The sequence below is a fragment of the Clarias gariepinus genome, chromosome 8 (assembly GCF_024256425.1).
Source record: "Clarias gariepinus isolate MV-2021 ecotype Netherlands chromosome 8, CGAR_prim_01v2, whole genome shotgun sequence".
NCBI classification, from domain to species: Eukaryota; Metazoa; Chordata; class Actinopteri; order Siluriformes; family Clariidae; genus Clarias; species Clarias gariepinus.
This window is the reverse complement of record NC_071107.1, coordinates 19,781,123-19,795,688: the sequence shown is the minus strand read 5'-3', so window position 1 is coordinate 19,795,688 and position 14,566 is coordinate 19,781,123. Positions and strand designations below refer to the sequence as shown.

The 14,566-nt window shown below is 35.7% G+C and overlaps 1 protein-coding gene across 3 annotated transcripts; it reads right to left on the bottom strand.

Annotated features, from left to right (window-relative positions):
• Nucleotides 1–4,303: 4,303 nt before the first annotated feature.
• On the bottom strand, nucleotides 4,304–14,326 carry LOC128529287 (core histone macro-H2A.2). 3 transcript variants are annotated; one of them, XM_053502697.1, is made up of 10 exons: nucleotides 14,177–14,326; nucleotides 13,093–13,138; nucleotides 12,779–12,951; nucleotides 11,469–11,575; nucleotides 10,609–10,800; nucleotides 10,347–10,451; nucleotides 7,732–7,831; nucleotides 7,221–7,310; nucleotides 6,920–7,094; nucleotides 4,304–4,955 (listed from the first exon to the last, which is right to left on the bottom strand). In XM_053502697.1, exons 3-10 carry the CDS (start codon nucleotides 12,948–12,950, stop codon nucleotides 4,790–4,792), a joined length of 1,107 nt encoding a protein of 368 aa, XP_053358672.1. In that variant the 5' UTR covers nucleotide 12,951; nucleotides 13,093–13,138; nucleotides 14,177–14,326; the 3' UTR covers nucleotides 4,304–4,789. The 3 variants fall into 3 exon arrangements, with proteins under 3 accessions (XP_053358672.1, XP_053358673.1, XP_053358674.1); XM_053502698.1 differs by lacking the exon at nucleotides 14,177–14,326 and adding an exon at nucleotides 13,790–14,058; XM_053502699.1 differs by lacking the exon at nucleotides 14,177–14,326 and adding an exon at nucleotides 13,423–13,444.
• Between the last annotated feature and the right edge of the window lie 240 nt (nucleotides 14,327–14,566).

Sequence of the window (14,566 nt, the reverse complement as noted above, 5' to 3'; positions counted from 1 at the left end):
GTGGTTTGTATAATAATTGATTTTCCCTCCATGAGTATATTTATTGAATTTTCAAGTATTAAACAGATGAACATACATCTGCATGTATGTTATAGAAGCATAGTAAACATACAAGCGGTCACAATACCCAGTTTAAGTGCACACCGCATAACGGAACTAAACAGTAAGGCAGTCTTAGATTAAAACATAAAGTTGACAATAGTATGACCTAAAGATAAACACACAAAGAATAACAAAGTCATAACATTGTGCATAGATTATAGCCTGTGCATATAACACTATTTAGCCCCTTCTTGTTCCCTTCTAAAATTTCTTTAAAAATCTCCATATTTTTATTTTTACTCATGCAGGCAGATCTGTAGGCTGGGTCTGTTGACTAATTGCTTTTAATTGGAAAAAGTATACTTGGCTTAAAACAAACAGTTGATTGTTTTTCTTAGCTGCATTATGATTACATTCTGCACTTCCTAAGCAATTCCTAAGATGCATTGCATTGGTGATAACAGTAATACTACATTAGTAACAAAGAGGGATATCCAGTACCTCTAACTAAAAAGCTTGGATAGTTAGGCAATCTCTAACTTAATTGAACTAAAGTGTCTTTCTGTGTTTTACATTTAATGCCTACAGACACAGGGATTAAATTAAATAAGTTTTGTATGGATTTAGCAGAGATGAAGTTAAGTACATTCTTATTATCCATTTAAACTAAAATAATACAGAATGAAGTACAGTGAGTATGTATGGCTTGTGTTTGTATTCTTAAACAGATCTCTTGCAATTGCTCAGTGTTGTTCACATCATTAATGTCTGCACTTCATGCACTTCATGCACCTTTGCTTATCAGATGAGGCATGAGAATTTGCCACCAATTTTAAGACATTTTAATACAGTATATATGCAATGCAAAAACAGTATCTACCTTTTTCTGCCCAAGTTTTGAAACTCATCTTTTGTGCCAGGCAAGAAGACATGAACTGGTGTGAACTAAGTCAGTGCTTGGAGTTCACCTTTGTTAAGGGTCATTGGCCATGCAAAATCAAGTAATTTTCAGTAAAGTTCCATGGTGATCATCTCAGATCTGATTAAAACTTGCCAAAATAAACCTTATAGAGGTAACAAAATCTTTGTTTGAAATCTATTGAAAAAAAAAAATCCTAATTCCAGGACATTTGTAATGTCCTACAACCTTTTTGCTTTGATAGTTTACATAAAAAACTTTTCAGGGGAAGTATATTTAAGCTGGCTAAATTTGATCAGGATTGTCATTTACCTTCAGTATTCCATGCCCCTGTTTTGAGATGACTATAAATGAGATTTGATTTAAAATTTGTAAAATCCCCTCAAGGCCATCTATCTGTGTAAACCTCTCTGACTCTCTGAAGGAGGAAAATAAATGCTGCTTAAGCTGTATTGAGTTTGTAACCTCAGACTTCATACAGTATTTAACAATTTGTGTATTAACAGTTAAAGGTGTGATATAAAAATGTCATCTATAGCACATAATTCAACTGTGTTCTCAAAATTGTTTATTATATGCTTTAATATTTTGACCTTTCCTTACAGCACTTTCCAAGGGCTTGACTGCTAATACAAACAATAGAGGTGACGAGACAGTCTTGTCAAGTGACCCTTTCTTAATTGGCTAAATGATTTGGACAACATTTTATATATCACAGCTATTATGATCACAGCTGCTACTGAGTTGTTATAAAATACTTAATCCAAGTCAAAAAACACCTGCCATAGCTGAAAGGAGTAAGTACTTCAAATTTGTGTTTGACCTCATGATTTTTTTTATTTTTTTTTATGTCCAGAGATGCTGCTGAACTGTCTGGTCAAAAAAAAGTTGCCATTTCAGAAGGGCCTGTGTCAAACTAAGGAGATGAAATTACTGAAATTGGGTTAAGCGCAACACAAGAACTGCTCAACACATTTTTAAACAATTTTATTATAACAATATTATTAAAACATTAAAATGATTGTATTGTCCCGTTCATGGAAGAAGTGTGGATAAAGGAAAAACAAGGACCATGAGCAGAGATCACAAACACTTGGTGTACTTGCATGATAACAAATTGAAAGTATTAGCCACAGCTATGTTTAATACTGAAAGTACAATCTTTTCCACATGTTCAATGTAATGAAAGCTGACAGCTAAACATTTATGTGGCCATAAGAAACCACATGTTAGTGAGGCTATTGGGTGGAAAAAACTTCAGTTTGCTAGGGATCACAAAGATTCGAGCAATGGAAAGACGGTCATGTGGTCTGATGAGTCCAGACTGACCCTATTCTATGGCGATTAGCACCTCAGGGTAAGAAGGGAAGTATGTGAAGCTATGCACACCCACTATGCATAATGCCTACTGCACAAACTCTTGAAGGCAGGGTTATGATCTGGGGTTTCTGTATTTGGTCAGGTCTAGGCGCTTAAATGTTATGTGACATAATGCTAGGCAATAATTTGTCCAGCTAATTTTATTAATATATAGGGGTGAATACAGAATATAGAAGAAGATTTCCCAGGTTTTTCTTATAACAGTTATTTGCCAGAATTAAAGCTTTTTACAAACATTGTTTTATATATAGATACCAGTTAATTTAGAATGAACTAATACTAAAATATCAGTTTATAACCTATTTGTTAAAACTGTAAATATCAATTATTCAAAAAAGGAATTTCCATTGTGGTAGCTCATAATAACTGAAATAAGAAGAATAGGGAGCTCCTCTGGCCCAGTTGTTTTATTGGTTGCATCAAAAAATTGGAGAAACTTCCTTGACATTTGGAGTTTATCATTGATCCTTGGAGAAGGTTAATAAATCTTTAGCTGATCAAAGATGCTTGTGCATTCAAATAAATATGTGAGTAATTTGGTGTCATGGTGGCTTAGCGCTGTCATCTTGCACCTCCCGTAGTGTTTGAATGTGTGTGTATGTGAATGTTGACCTGAGGTGATGGAACTAATATAAACAAATACAATGTTAATCACCATTGGCCTTCACAGTCCCTAGCTGGACTACAGAGTTTCCTGGATAGATGGATGAAATATGATGATTAATTGTATGGTGCACTGATATCTCCATTCATTGTCTTAGTTTAATTTGTAGGGCTCTTAGTTTGCAATCTTTTTGGCCTTTTAAAGGCCTTTTTGTGGCATGGGCGCAGTACAATGTTCTGGCAACCTAAATCCAAGTCATTTGTGTTTAAGTAATACCTTTTTGTGCTTTTTAAAACAACAACACCATTTTTTTCCCCAGAGCAAACTTTATTTCTCTTGAAGTTGTTATTGGGTTTTTCTTTTCGTTTTTTTTGCGTCCCAAACAACTCTTCTGGCAGTATTTGCCTAAAATTAAATCTGCATGTCCATACATGAAATAAAATGTAGAGTAGAAGGAATGTTATAAGCAGTTATGCTGATATATATATATATATATATATATATATATATATATATGTGTGTATGAGCAGATCAATGTAGGTTTATCATCCTGCGCAAAGTTTAGAACCAGTTTGTTTTACTTTATATGTCCTGAAACCGTGGTGCTTATAAAAAGCAGTACAGTAATGTGAAGCGCCTCTATGAGATAAAACATGGGTCGTTAGAACAAACGTATCTGGAACAGTCTGCGGTGAGGGTGCATAAAATACCCAACCTAAGAGCACAGTGAGATGCGCTAACATAATGTACACTAAAAGTGATGGTATAAACTGTTATGTGCTGGATTTAATAATCGACGTCAAAGTGAGCTACGAATAAGCTCAATGTAAACAAACACATGCACCAATAGATACTTAATAGATATTAAATAGAAAAGCTAAAGTGAATATGTTTTACTGGAATTATTTAATATTGTCACTGCTGAAATAACAGTGCTGAAGTGGTACTGTATGAGTGAATTTTTACTCGCTGGAGTCGTTTTAAAACAGAACCTAATCTTTATCCAATCTACTTTTTCAATTTCTTATCTGTGATTCACTTTCTGATTACCGAACAGGGGGAGTATTTGGCTGACAACAAAAGAAGTAAAATTAAGCGTAAACAAGGTGTAAGATACTCAAATTTCTTTGTATTATTATGTTAGACAGAGAGTTTGCCAAACAGAAAGACAGGCAGACATGTATGTGAACTCCAACCTGAAATAATATCACTGATTACACTAAAGCTGATCAGCTTATTTTTATATTTAACCTTTTAACTATTTTTACAAATTCATTTTACAAAAATGGAATGAACTGCATTATAACCAAAGGTTTTGATTATTATTACAACACAATTCTGAGGACAAGAGCCTAATATACAGTGTAAAACATCTGTTTTATTTCAAATCAAAATGACAAACACATTTTTTCCTCTTAATAAACTAACTGTATCAGAAACTACACAAGAACTCTAGCTGAAAAACAGTGAGTAAAAGTCTTTATACAACATGGAATGTTAAAACAAGCTCAGTCTAAGAACAAAAATGGAACAAATAAACTTGGCCTACTCTAAATGAGTGTCATGATGGTAACAGTGTAACATAAACGCATATAGTACGTCACTCACAAATACCCTTTTTATATACTTTCCAAATTTGTTCCGAAACCCAAATAACTACAGCATCTTTAGTCAAACAGCACGTCAGCTGGAAAACGAGCTGAAATTCTGCTGTTAGCCTGGATGCTAACATCTGTCAGTTCGGTTTTCCATAAAAAAAGATGGCCTACACAGAACTCATCAGATTAAACAGACTAGCATCCAAGCTATGCAAGCTACCAACAAAAGAACCCACTGCGCAGTCATCACTTGACATCCATCTTGGTCATTTCCTGCAGATAAATCCCAATGCTCTCACTGTCAAACATCACAAAGTAAATGTTCTTCAGTGAGGATGTGGTTGCTGAAACAAAATGATTTGAAATGGCCTTCAGTATCAGCTGGGCGGCAGTTTGCTTTGGGAAACCATTTCTGAAAAGATTGAAAGAGAACTTTACTAACAAAAAGAGACAAAGAGTCATTTGGCGGTAAATATATGTTGATTTAAACAGACTTGGCCACATTAAACATTTAAACCTGTTTGTTCAGATGCTAAATGCAAGAAAATTGAAGCACGCTTATTTATTCACAGGAACGTGAAACAGACTATGTACCATGTTCTAATAAGCAAGATGCTATAACAAAGCATGGACTCCATATAACCACTGAATGTGTGCCGTGGTATCTGCCAACAAAATGTTATCAGCAGAACTTTGATGTCCTGCAAGTTGGATTGGACACCTTAAACACTGTCATGTTCATCAAGCTGTTCCTGCACAGCAGGGTGCATGAAGAGGCCACTGCCATGTGTGGTGTATATGGTCTGAAACAATGATAAGGTAGATTATACAGTATAGTTCAAAGTAACATCTACATGAAAGCCAGGACCCACAGTTTTCCAGCAAATCCTTGCCTAGAATGTCACACTGAGCCCAGCAGTTTGGCCTCTTCTCATCCTGGTGCCATCTCTTCCCAAGGCACTTAGCCATTTGTATGTTGTAAAAGAAAACTTGATTCATCAGGTTCACAGGCCACCCTCTTCTATTAGTCCAGGGTCCAGTACTGATGCTCATGTGCACCTACAGTATGCAGCCCCATATGTAGTAGGATGTGATGCACTGTGGTCTGACAACTTTATATCATAACCAGCACTAACTTATTCAGACATTTGTCCTATAGTAGCTCTTCAGTGGGCTTGGACCACACAGGCTAGCTTTGGCTTTCCACATACATCTTCTTCACTTCCCCTGTCTGTGGTTTTAGTGTGATGGATGATCAATGTATATTTCTTCTTTTTTTGCACATCAGCTTAAAAAAACTTTAAAAAAAGAAAATACATTGTTACATTATATTACAATATACATAATAGGGATAGACTCTTATGATACGATATCTAGATGCGGATTAAATTTTTATTGAAATTCTGTAAGTATCAATAGTTTTAAAAAAATCTGATTTAATGTTAGTCTTTTTTTTTTTTTTTTTTTTACAATCCTATACAAATTTAGCAAATAATATGCTCCTTCCATACAGGATGCTGTGCCTTGTGAATTATTTAGAACGCACCACCTACAGCATTATAGAGGAACGGCAACATTTTACCACCTGAAATGAAAACACATGTAAATTGAATATTCATATAAAATTTTTTTTATTTTGGAATCAGTGTGGTGATAAATGAATTTCCACATAAAAAAGTCATAATAAATCACTGAATGAATTTTCCCCATGTCTAATACATATTTTTGTTGCATGAGGCCCTGCCTTCTGCTGCAATGTTTATGTTTCTTATAATCTTAATTCCTCTTAGGTTTACAGCACGTTCAGCTGCATTAAATGTAAATTAAATATAATTATTTAAGAAATGAAATTAAGATGTGCATCTGTTAATAACAATCAGTAATTGGGTGGTTTTATCATGCTTTGCGATACATTAAATGTACTTAAAGGAACAGATTCTCTCACTGTTAAAAAGTGATTCTCAATTAACTAAATTCCTAACTAACTAAAAATGTTACCAACAATTAAATGCTTATATTTCTTAAACAGCATTCTTTAACATTTATTACACATTGATTATTTATGATAGTCCCCGTGATCACTTACAAAAATAGAAATGTTAACGTTTTAAAATGAGCACATTAATAAAAACCTTTAATTTAAACTTTGAATCACAGCTTGCACTATTGATAGAACTGCCGTTATAAAAAAAAGGGAAATTCGACTGTGCTATAGTTTATTTAATATGAAACACTTGAACATTATAATATAAATATTAAGTATAATGTATATGGTTATATTATATTTAATATCTACATCATAAGTTTAAAGTTTCATAGAATAGTTCATATTTATACCATAGTACTTTCTTTAATTTGTGTTGTAGTAAGATTTACCTTCCAGTGGGTAGAGAAGGAAAGGCCACAGATTTGAGCTTCTTCTCCTCTGCAGCAGACAGGCAGTTCTTCACCGTCTTCTCCAGCTGATCCTCACACTTCTCAGAGCCCCACTGAGGGACATTGCAGTGGATGATGAAACGCGCCGCCATCCCATTGGCTTGGCTAACTGCAACTGGGTGGAAGACGCAAATGGTCAGTGCTCAAGCAACTTTTAAAATGAGAAAACAATAGATGGGACATAAAAAAAAAACATACAGTCCACTTCCACCTCCTCTGTGTATATGTGTGCAAATTGTACCTGATGCAACCTCCAAGGGACCTTGTGTTTTCCGCAGTTCTTTTACAGCTTCCAGGAAATCTTTCCCTCCAGCCTTTTCTAGTGCATTACCTATGTCATAAATTAAAGAAATATGAGTGATGAAGGTGCTTAAGAACATGCAACAAATCAGTTCTGTACATAAATTAAAAATGCATCACTCATTCAATAGAAATCATGTTTTACTGTGTGTTTCTAGTGTATGACAGACAACAAGATGGCAAACATTATAATTACTTCCACCAGTATGTGTCAAGTAGCAGTCCAGTGTGATTTTTTTAAATAATCAACAGCTTATCCAGTGAGAGTATAGTCTCTGCTCTTTTCTATTATCTCGCAAGACTCATGAATTCATGGGTTGAAAGTTTGCCTAAAAGCAGAAGACCATTGTGTGCTGTAGGTAGTTCCCATTTCACCATAACAAGGGATCAGAAATGAGCAACAGCTAAGCCTTAGATGTTCTCACCTCTGCATCATGTTGTTGTCTACTTACCAATTCCATCCTTCAGATCAATCTCTGCATTTGTGGGATTAATGATTCCTTCAACTTTGATAGTTCCAATTTTGCTGATGTCACTCTCTGCAAGAGAGATCTGAAAGGGATGACAGCTTAATAAATCTATTATAATACCTATGAATACCCATCTACACCATGGCTTTAAAATTTGTCTGGGTTACAAATTACATAAAGATTGTTCTAGTATTTTTATTGCAAACCAAATTGTGTGTTTTTTTTTATTTTGTTTTATTAACTTTCAAGTATTTACTATTATAACCCATTTGGCTACAGTAATCATTTTAACAGTCTTGGTGTATGTTGTAACCAGCCTTGCACACTGTCTGGGACAGTTTTTCACCCAGTCTTCCTGTCAGATTTGCTCCAGGATGGATGTTCTTTTTCGACTGCACAGATTCTTAATAGGTTTTGAACTTGATCTTGGCCACTTGAACTTTGACTTTGTTTTTTAACCACTTTGTTTTGCCATTGTGTGTGGAACTTCTGTCTAGCTCAATTTTCTTCAAACGTTTTTGATTTAAAGCAGACCCTTATAATATCCACTATATCTTTTACTATCCATTCTCCCTTCAATTTGAAACAAGGCCCAAGTACGGTGGACAGAAAGCATCCATATTCACAGGGGTGATGTTTATATATCTCAACCTTGATCTCATAAAAAATGTACAAACAAACAAAACATTTAGTTTGGCTTTTTTGAACACTGGTTTATTTCTAGCCACCCTAAATTTGCAATTATACACTCACTCACTCGTTCTCTGTGTCACTTGTACAGGGTGGTGGGAGGTCTGGAGTATATCCCAGGGGACTCGGGGCACTAGGCAGGGTACACCCTGGACAAGGTGCCAATCCATCGCAGAGCACACAAGGACACACACACTCAATTACACACTATGGGGAATTAGGAAAAGCCAATTAGCCTAGTCTGAGTGTCTTGGGACTGTGGGAGGAAACCATGGTAAGCAGAGGAAAACCACCAAGCATAGGGAGACATGCAATCAAACACTTCCTCAATAAGGTACAAAGCCACAGTGCTAACTACTACAACAACGTGCCATGCTGCAAATGTACAGCACTCTTGAAATAGTTGGCTGATGCACCTCAACTCTACTCTCGTCTACTGTACATTGTGACTCTGTGAGTTATTGTCGACCTGAAGTTCTGAGTGATGCTCTTGTCTGCGTAGTGCTTGTGTGGTGTGATTTGGCTTCCACTTTTTCACTATTGATCTGACAGTACATCTGGGGATGTCTAACCCCTTAGATATATTTTTACACCCTGTTTCTGTTATTATTATATTACCTTTTATTACTTGCATTATCTTCATTATCCTTAGAATGCTTCTTATGTCTACATTTTCACTTTTGCTTCTGACTGAGTGTCTATTTCATGACAAAGGGGGTTATAATATCTCACAAGTAAAGGCCAAGTAACACAAGTAAGTGGTTTGCATTTTCTTTAAGGCTCCAGGAGCTTCTGGAGCTTGCAGGGTTGCATATGCATGCAGCATTCTGATGAATTTTGAGTCTCTTTTAAATACTTGATGACCAATAATTAATTTTGACTTTAAAAATTGACTCTAGAGCACATTAGCAGGCAATACTTTAAAAAATGGACACTAACACTGCTGCTAACACACACATCATTCGATTTCATACTTCATGCTTTTATCATACTGCTGCTGTCATACCCACGCACCATATTTTATACCTTTCAGTTTAATTTTTTATATTACAGTGGAACCTTGGATTACAAGCATAATTCGTTCAGGAAACAGGTTCGTATTTCTAAACACTCGTAAATCAAAGCAAATTTCCCCATATGAAATAATAAAAACTCAAATGATTCATTCCACAGCCCAAAAAAATCAACACATAAAATGGAAGAGGCACGGTGTCCTATGATGCGATACGGGAGCGAGAGAGAAAATGGATCTGTAACTTCTCTAACAAGACTTTCTTTTGTTTTACATTCGCACACACGTGTTATAATGAATAATACACACACGCTGTACACACACAAAATAAAATGTGTTTTACACACATGTGGTCACAGTGTTATGATAAACAGTACACGCGTGCACAGATGTTGATTATACCAGTAAGGGACGTGCACTAAGACTCAGCAGGGGAGACGATTACCCACAATTCAGCAGTGCAAGAGAGAAAAAGCTTTGGCTCAGTTGTGATCACGTGATGCTCAGCGTCAAAACAAGAAGCGCATGTGTGGTACATAATACTCTGTACTCATAAACCAAGACTTATTCCTTTTCCAAGTCAAAATGTATTAAAAATCTTTGCTCATCTTGTGGAACACTCGAAAAACGTGTTACTCACAATCTGAGGTTCCACTGTATATAAATCTTGTGTAATTTGTATATATTATTATGTATACAGTATATCATATATGTTTATGTGACAAATAAAATTAAAATTTGAATAAAAATTCTAACAGAAAGACTTATTTAATATTCCTTATTCAGACAAAACTGATACATTCCAGGTAGATTTAATACTTTTCAATAAAAACTGTAAAAACATCACTGTTGATGACTGAGTAACGGACAGTTATGTGCACTGTCAAATCAATACCTTTTGTCCAAGGAACAAACTCTTTGCTGCAAGAACAGTAAATCCTTCTCCTGGTCCATCCTCCATTGTGCTGTTGGTTCCGTCTTTGTCATTCTCTGCAATCTTCTGCAAACAGATAAAGTAAACATAATAAATGTCTTCTTTACAAAATACAATAGGTTCAAATGTTTAGACTTTATATGAAAGTGTTTCCTGAAATCACAAAATTGCCAGTGTGACAATGTACAGATGGTCAAGCTGAACGAGGTAGCAGTGGACTGACCCTTGGTTTCCGGCCTGGTTTTCCTCTGCCCTTTTTGGAGGACCTTTTGTTGGCTTTGCCCTCTTTGACTGTCTTCTCTGGCGCCGTCATCTGAGAGTCCACCTTTACTCTGCCTCCTCTCTTCTTGGAAAGCAGCTCAGGGTGGATACGGGGCAGGACGCCACCATTCGATATGGTAACCCCTCTCAGTAGCTATAGTATATACAGCATACACAGGTAATAAAACAGTACATATATAGTACAGCATACACAGGTAATCAAACAGCAGACAAATTGATCTCTACTACACACAAAGTGTGAACTGTGTGAAGTATTTCTGCCAGGGACATCAATAAATTAAAATGTTTCCTGCTACAAAATTTCTTTTGATGCATGGGTTGTTCTGACATTTTGATAAATTGCTAATAAGAATGTTATCTTCCAAAAATAACTTGTAAATCATGTCAAAGGTAATTCAGTTATTTGCAAACCACCTTCAAATCCTTTGATGACACAACTCTTCATAATACCTCTATGCTAAGAATAATTTGTTTTGGGTTTATTTCTTACTCTAAACAGATAAAGAAATAGCTTTTGTGGGATAAAAAAATTAATCAACCTTAAATAGATCTGTGCATATGGATCATGTACATGTAAATAAAATGTGCTTTTAATTTTTAACCCTTTTGTTGGGATATCATCAGCAAGCAGATGTATATTAATGGTTACTGTACAAAACTAAATTAAATTCAGTGAATAGCTTATTTACACAAATGTCACTGACACCTGTGGAATAAAACAAATGAACTGGCACAGCAATAAACAAACAGTGCTCTTATCTACCCAAAACCTAAGACCATTTCATTTAAGGTGTACTGTACCTGGTTAAGCTCTTCATCATTAGCCACTGCTAACTTGATGTGCCGTGGAGTAATTCGTCCTTTCTTGTTGTCTCTGGCAGCATTACCGGCTAATTCTAAAATTTCAGCTAAACATTATGAAAAAAAATAAAAGCATGTACATTCATCTCTACATATACCCAGCGAATAAAATCAGTGTATATACAGTGGATAGAACATGTATACACATTCCTATTAAAATTGCAGGTTTTTGGCCAAGGCTTAACCAAGATAAATCAAAGTCAATTTTCTTTCCATCTTTAATGTAATGATGCAATCAACAATATTCAAGTAAAAACAACAGAATATAAAAATTCTTTTGAAACAAAAAAAAAAAAAAGAAAAAAAAAAACTTTTAAAAACTGGCTGCCCAGGTTTATACAGCCCTAGATTAGTACTTTGTTAAAGCACCTTTTCCTTATACTACTGCACTTAGTCTTTTGGTAAAGAAGTTATTACATTTGCACATGTTGATTGACAATGTTATTCCATGTCTCCTCGCACAAATTGCTCAAAATCTACCAGTTTTTAGAGGCCATCCTCAAGCTAGTGCATAGATTTGTTAGGATTTAGATCAGTTTCTGACTGGATCATTCCAAAACCACTATTCTTAATATTATATTATATTAATATAATATTTAATATTATTAAAGATATTCTTCTTTTAAAGCCATTCTTTTGTCAACTTGGGGGTTTGCTTAGGTTTATAATCATGCTGGAAGCTGAAAATCTTTCATCATCTTCAGCTGGATATCAGAAGCCTTCAGGTATTGTACCAAAATAGATTGGATTTGTAGTGATTAATGATTCCCTCTATCCAAACCAAGCTGAAGAGAAATAGCACCACAGTTCACAGAGGGCATGCAGTTGTTTGGTTGTCTTGTTTTTTGACAAAGACATTTTTTACAATTATGCCCAGAAAGTTCTACCTTGGTCTCATCGAACCATAAACACTTTGGCACATAGGTTTAATGTGATTTTGGTGGGCTTGGATGGGCAGTTGCATGGAACCAAGATCTTAATCACTTCATTGATGACAGATTTACAGGAATTGAAGATTAATTATTAATTTATTCACACATCCCTTTAGCAACCAGGTACTGCATTTTCTTTTACATATTTTTCTCCCAGAATTTTTTATTTGTTTTTCATTAATAATCTGCTATATCTATAACATCAAATGGAGAAAAAATATATCTGAATATTATTATCATATATTATCATTATATGGACCTGCAATTTTTAACAGTAATGTGTAGACATCTGTATCTGTGGTGTGTGCCTGCTTTCACCTGCTAAGTACTCAATGACAGCTGCCATGTAGACAGGAGCACCCATACCGATGCGGTACTTATGAGTCCCTGTGCGTAAGTACCTCATCATCCTCCCTACAGGAAAGATAACACCAGCTCGGGCTGAGCGTGACAGCTTGGTGGTCTTCTTTTTTCCTCCTCTGGCCGACATGCTGGTTTAGATGCAATAAGGGGGGAACATTTTTTAAAACATAATGACAAGGCATTTTATTTAAGGCAGCCTTTTTAATTGAAGGTAGCCTTATACAAACAGTATATTTAGAAATTTGAAGATGAATAAGTAGCAAGCTCACCTTTTTGTTTTTGGTTCACAGTGTCAATAGATGATCACCTTACTTACTGAAATACAGTTACATGCAATAAATTACCCATATATCAATATTAAAATATGATTGCAATAAAGCAATATTTAGTTACACAGCACATGTTATGATTTCTCTATTATATGAAATAAGAAAAAAATATGTAATGACAGAAGGGATGGTCATAGATTCACAAGGGAATTGTAAAAAAAAAAAAAAAAAATCCCTTAAAACATTAAGACGTGTATATTTGTTAAAAAGAAATAAATAAATGAGAAATGAGATGGTGTGAGTAGCTGGAGCTCAGCAGCAGTATATCACCTGTCTGCTCGCATTACAGCCAATACATAATTCATTGATGATCCTGACACTGTGTGCAAGCGGGAATTATTTTCAAGTGCTGCATAAAATAAAATCATACTGTCTATTCTGATATATAAATCCGAGATATATAAATTGCCAGCTGTGATAAATACCGGTAATGAACGAGCGAATAACAGACATTGATCATTTCTATCGCTGCTGCGGCTTCACACACACACAGACACACACACATACACTTAAAGGAAAATTGCCTCTTTAAAAAGCAGTACGTTTTTTCTCCAGATTTTGTAATTCCGTCTTTAATAAAAGGGGAAAAAATTAAAATATTTCAATAACGTTAGTAAATAAAATCGGAGCGACAGACCCGCGGTGCTGCAGGAAAAGACGCCTCCTTGCTAACTCGAGCTGCAGTCGCTACGTGGGCGCCATGGAGAAGCACGGCTCGAATATGCGCACATAACCCGCGGACCGAACAAAAAGGCCTCGCTTATTAACTTCACCGCTTTACACGCCGAACGACACCATGTATCCGATTTTTCAAAATCTCCGGCTGTTTACAGGCCAAAGAAAGCGTGTCGTTTTTTAAAGCCGCTCCGCCCACGAAATAACCCCCATTTTGTTTCACCGCCGCCGTGTACAGTAACGGTGAGCCGAGGCTAATCTGCACACACACGCACACACGGACAGTGGAACTAGTCCCTCCGTCGCAACCCTATTAACCAACCCGGCGTTACTGTTTACTGGAATTTACCTGCTCTCTGTCTCCTACTTAACGCCACATATAAAATACGGGTTTGTCTTTTGATGCTCCCACAAGCAATTCTTGCTCTTATCCGTGTTATGCGCCCTTATGCTGAGCTCCTCTTCTTCTCAAAAAAAAAAAAAAAAAGGGGGATAGCAAACTGGAGCCAGTAGCAGCGTACCGGCGATGGAGGCAGGCTCATGCTCCTGATGCAGCTGAGGGGCAAAATAGAGCCCCTGTTCGTGCATTCGAGGGGGAGAAATCCTATAAAAAAAAAAAAAAATAGATAAAAAAACTTCTACATGAAATCCGTAATTTATTTATTTATTTATTTATTCCTTAAAAAAATACGACCGCCATGTCCATAACTAGGTACATAGAAACACTCCGTATTCCACA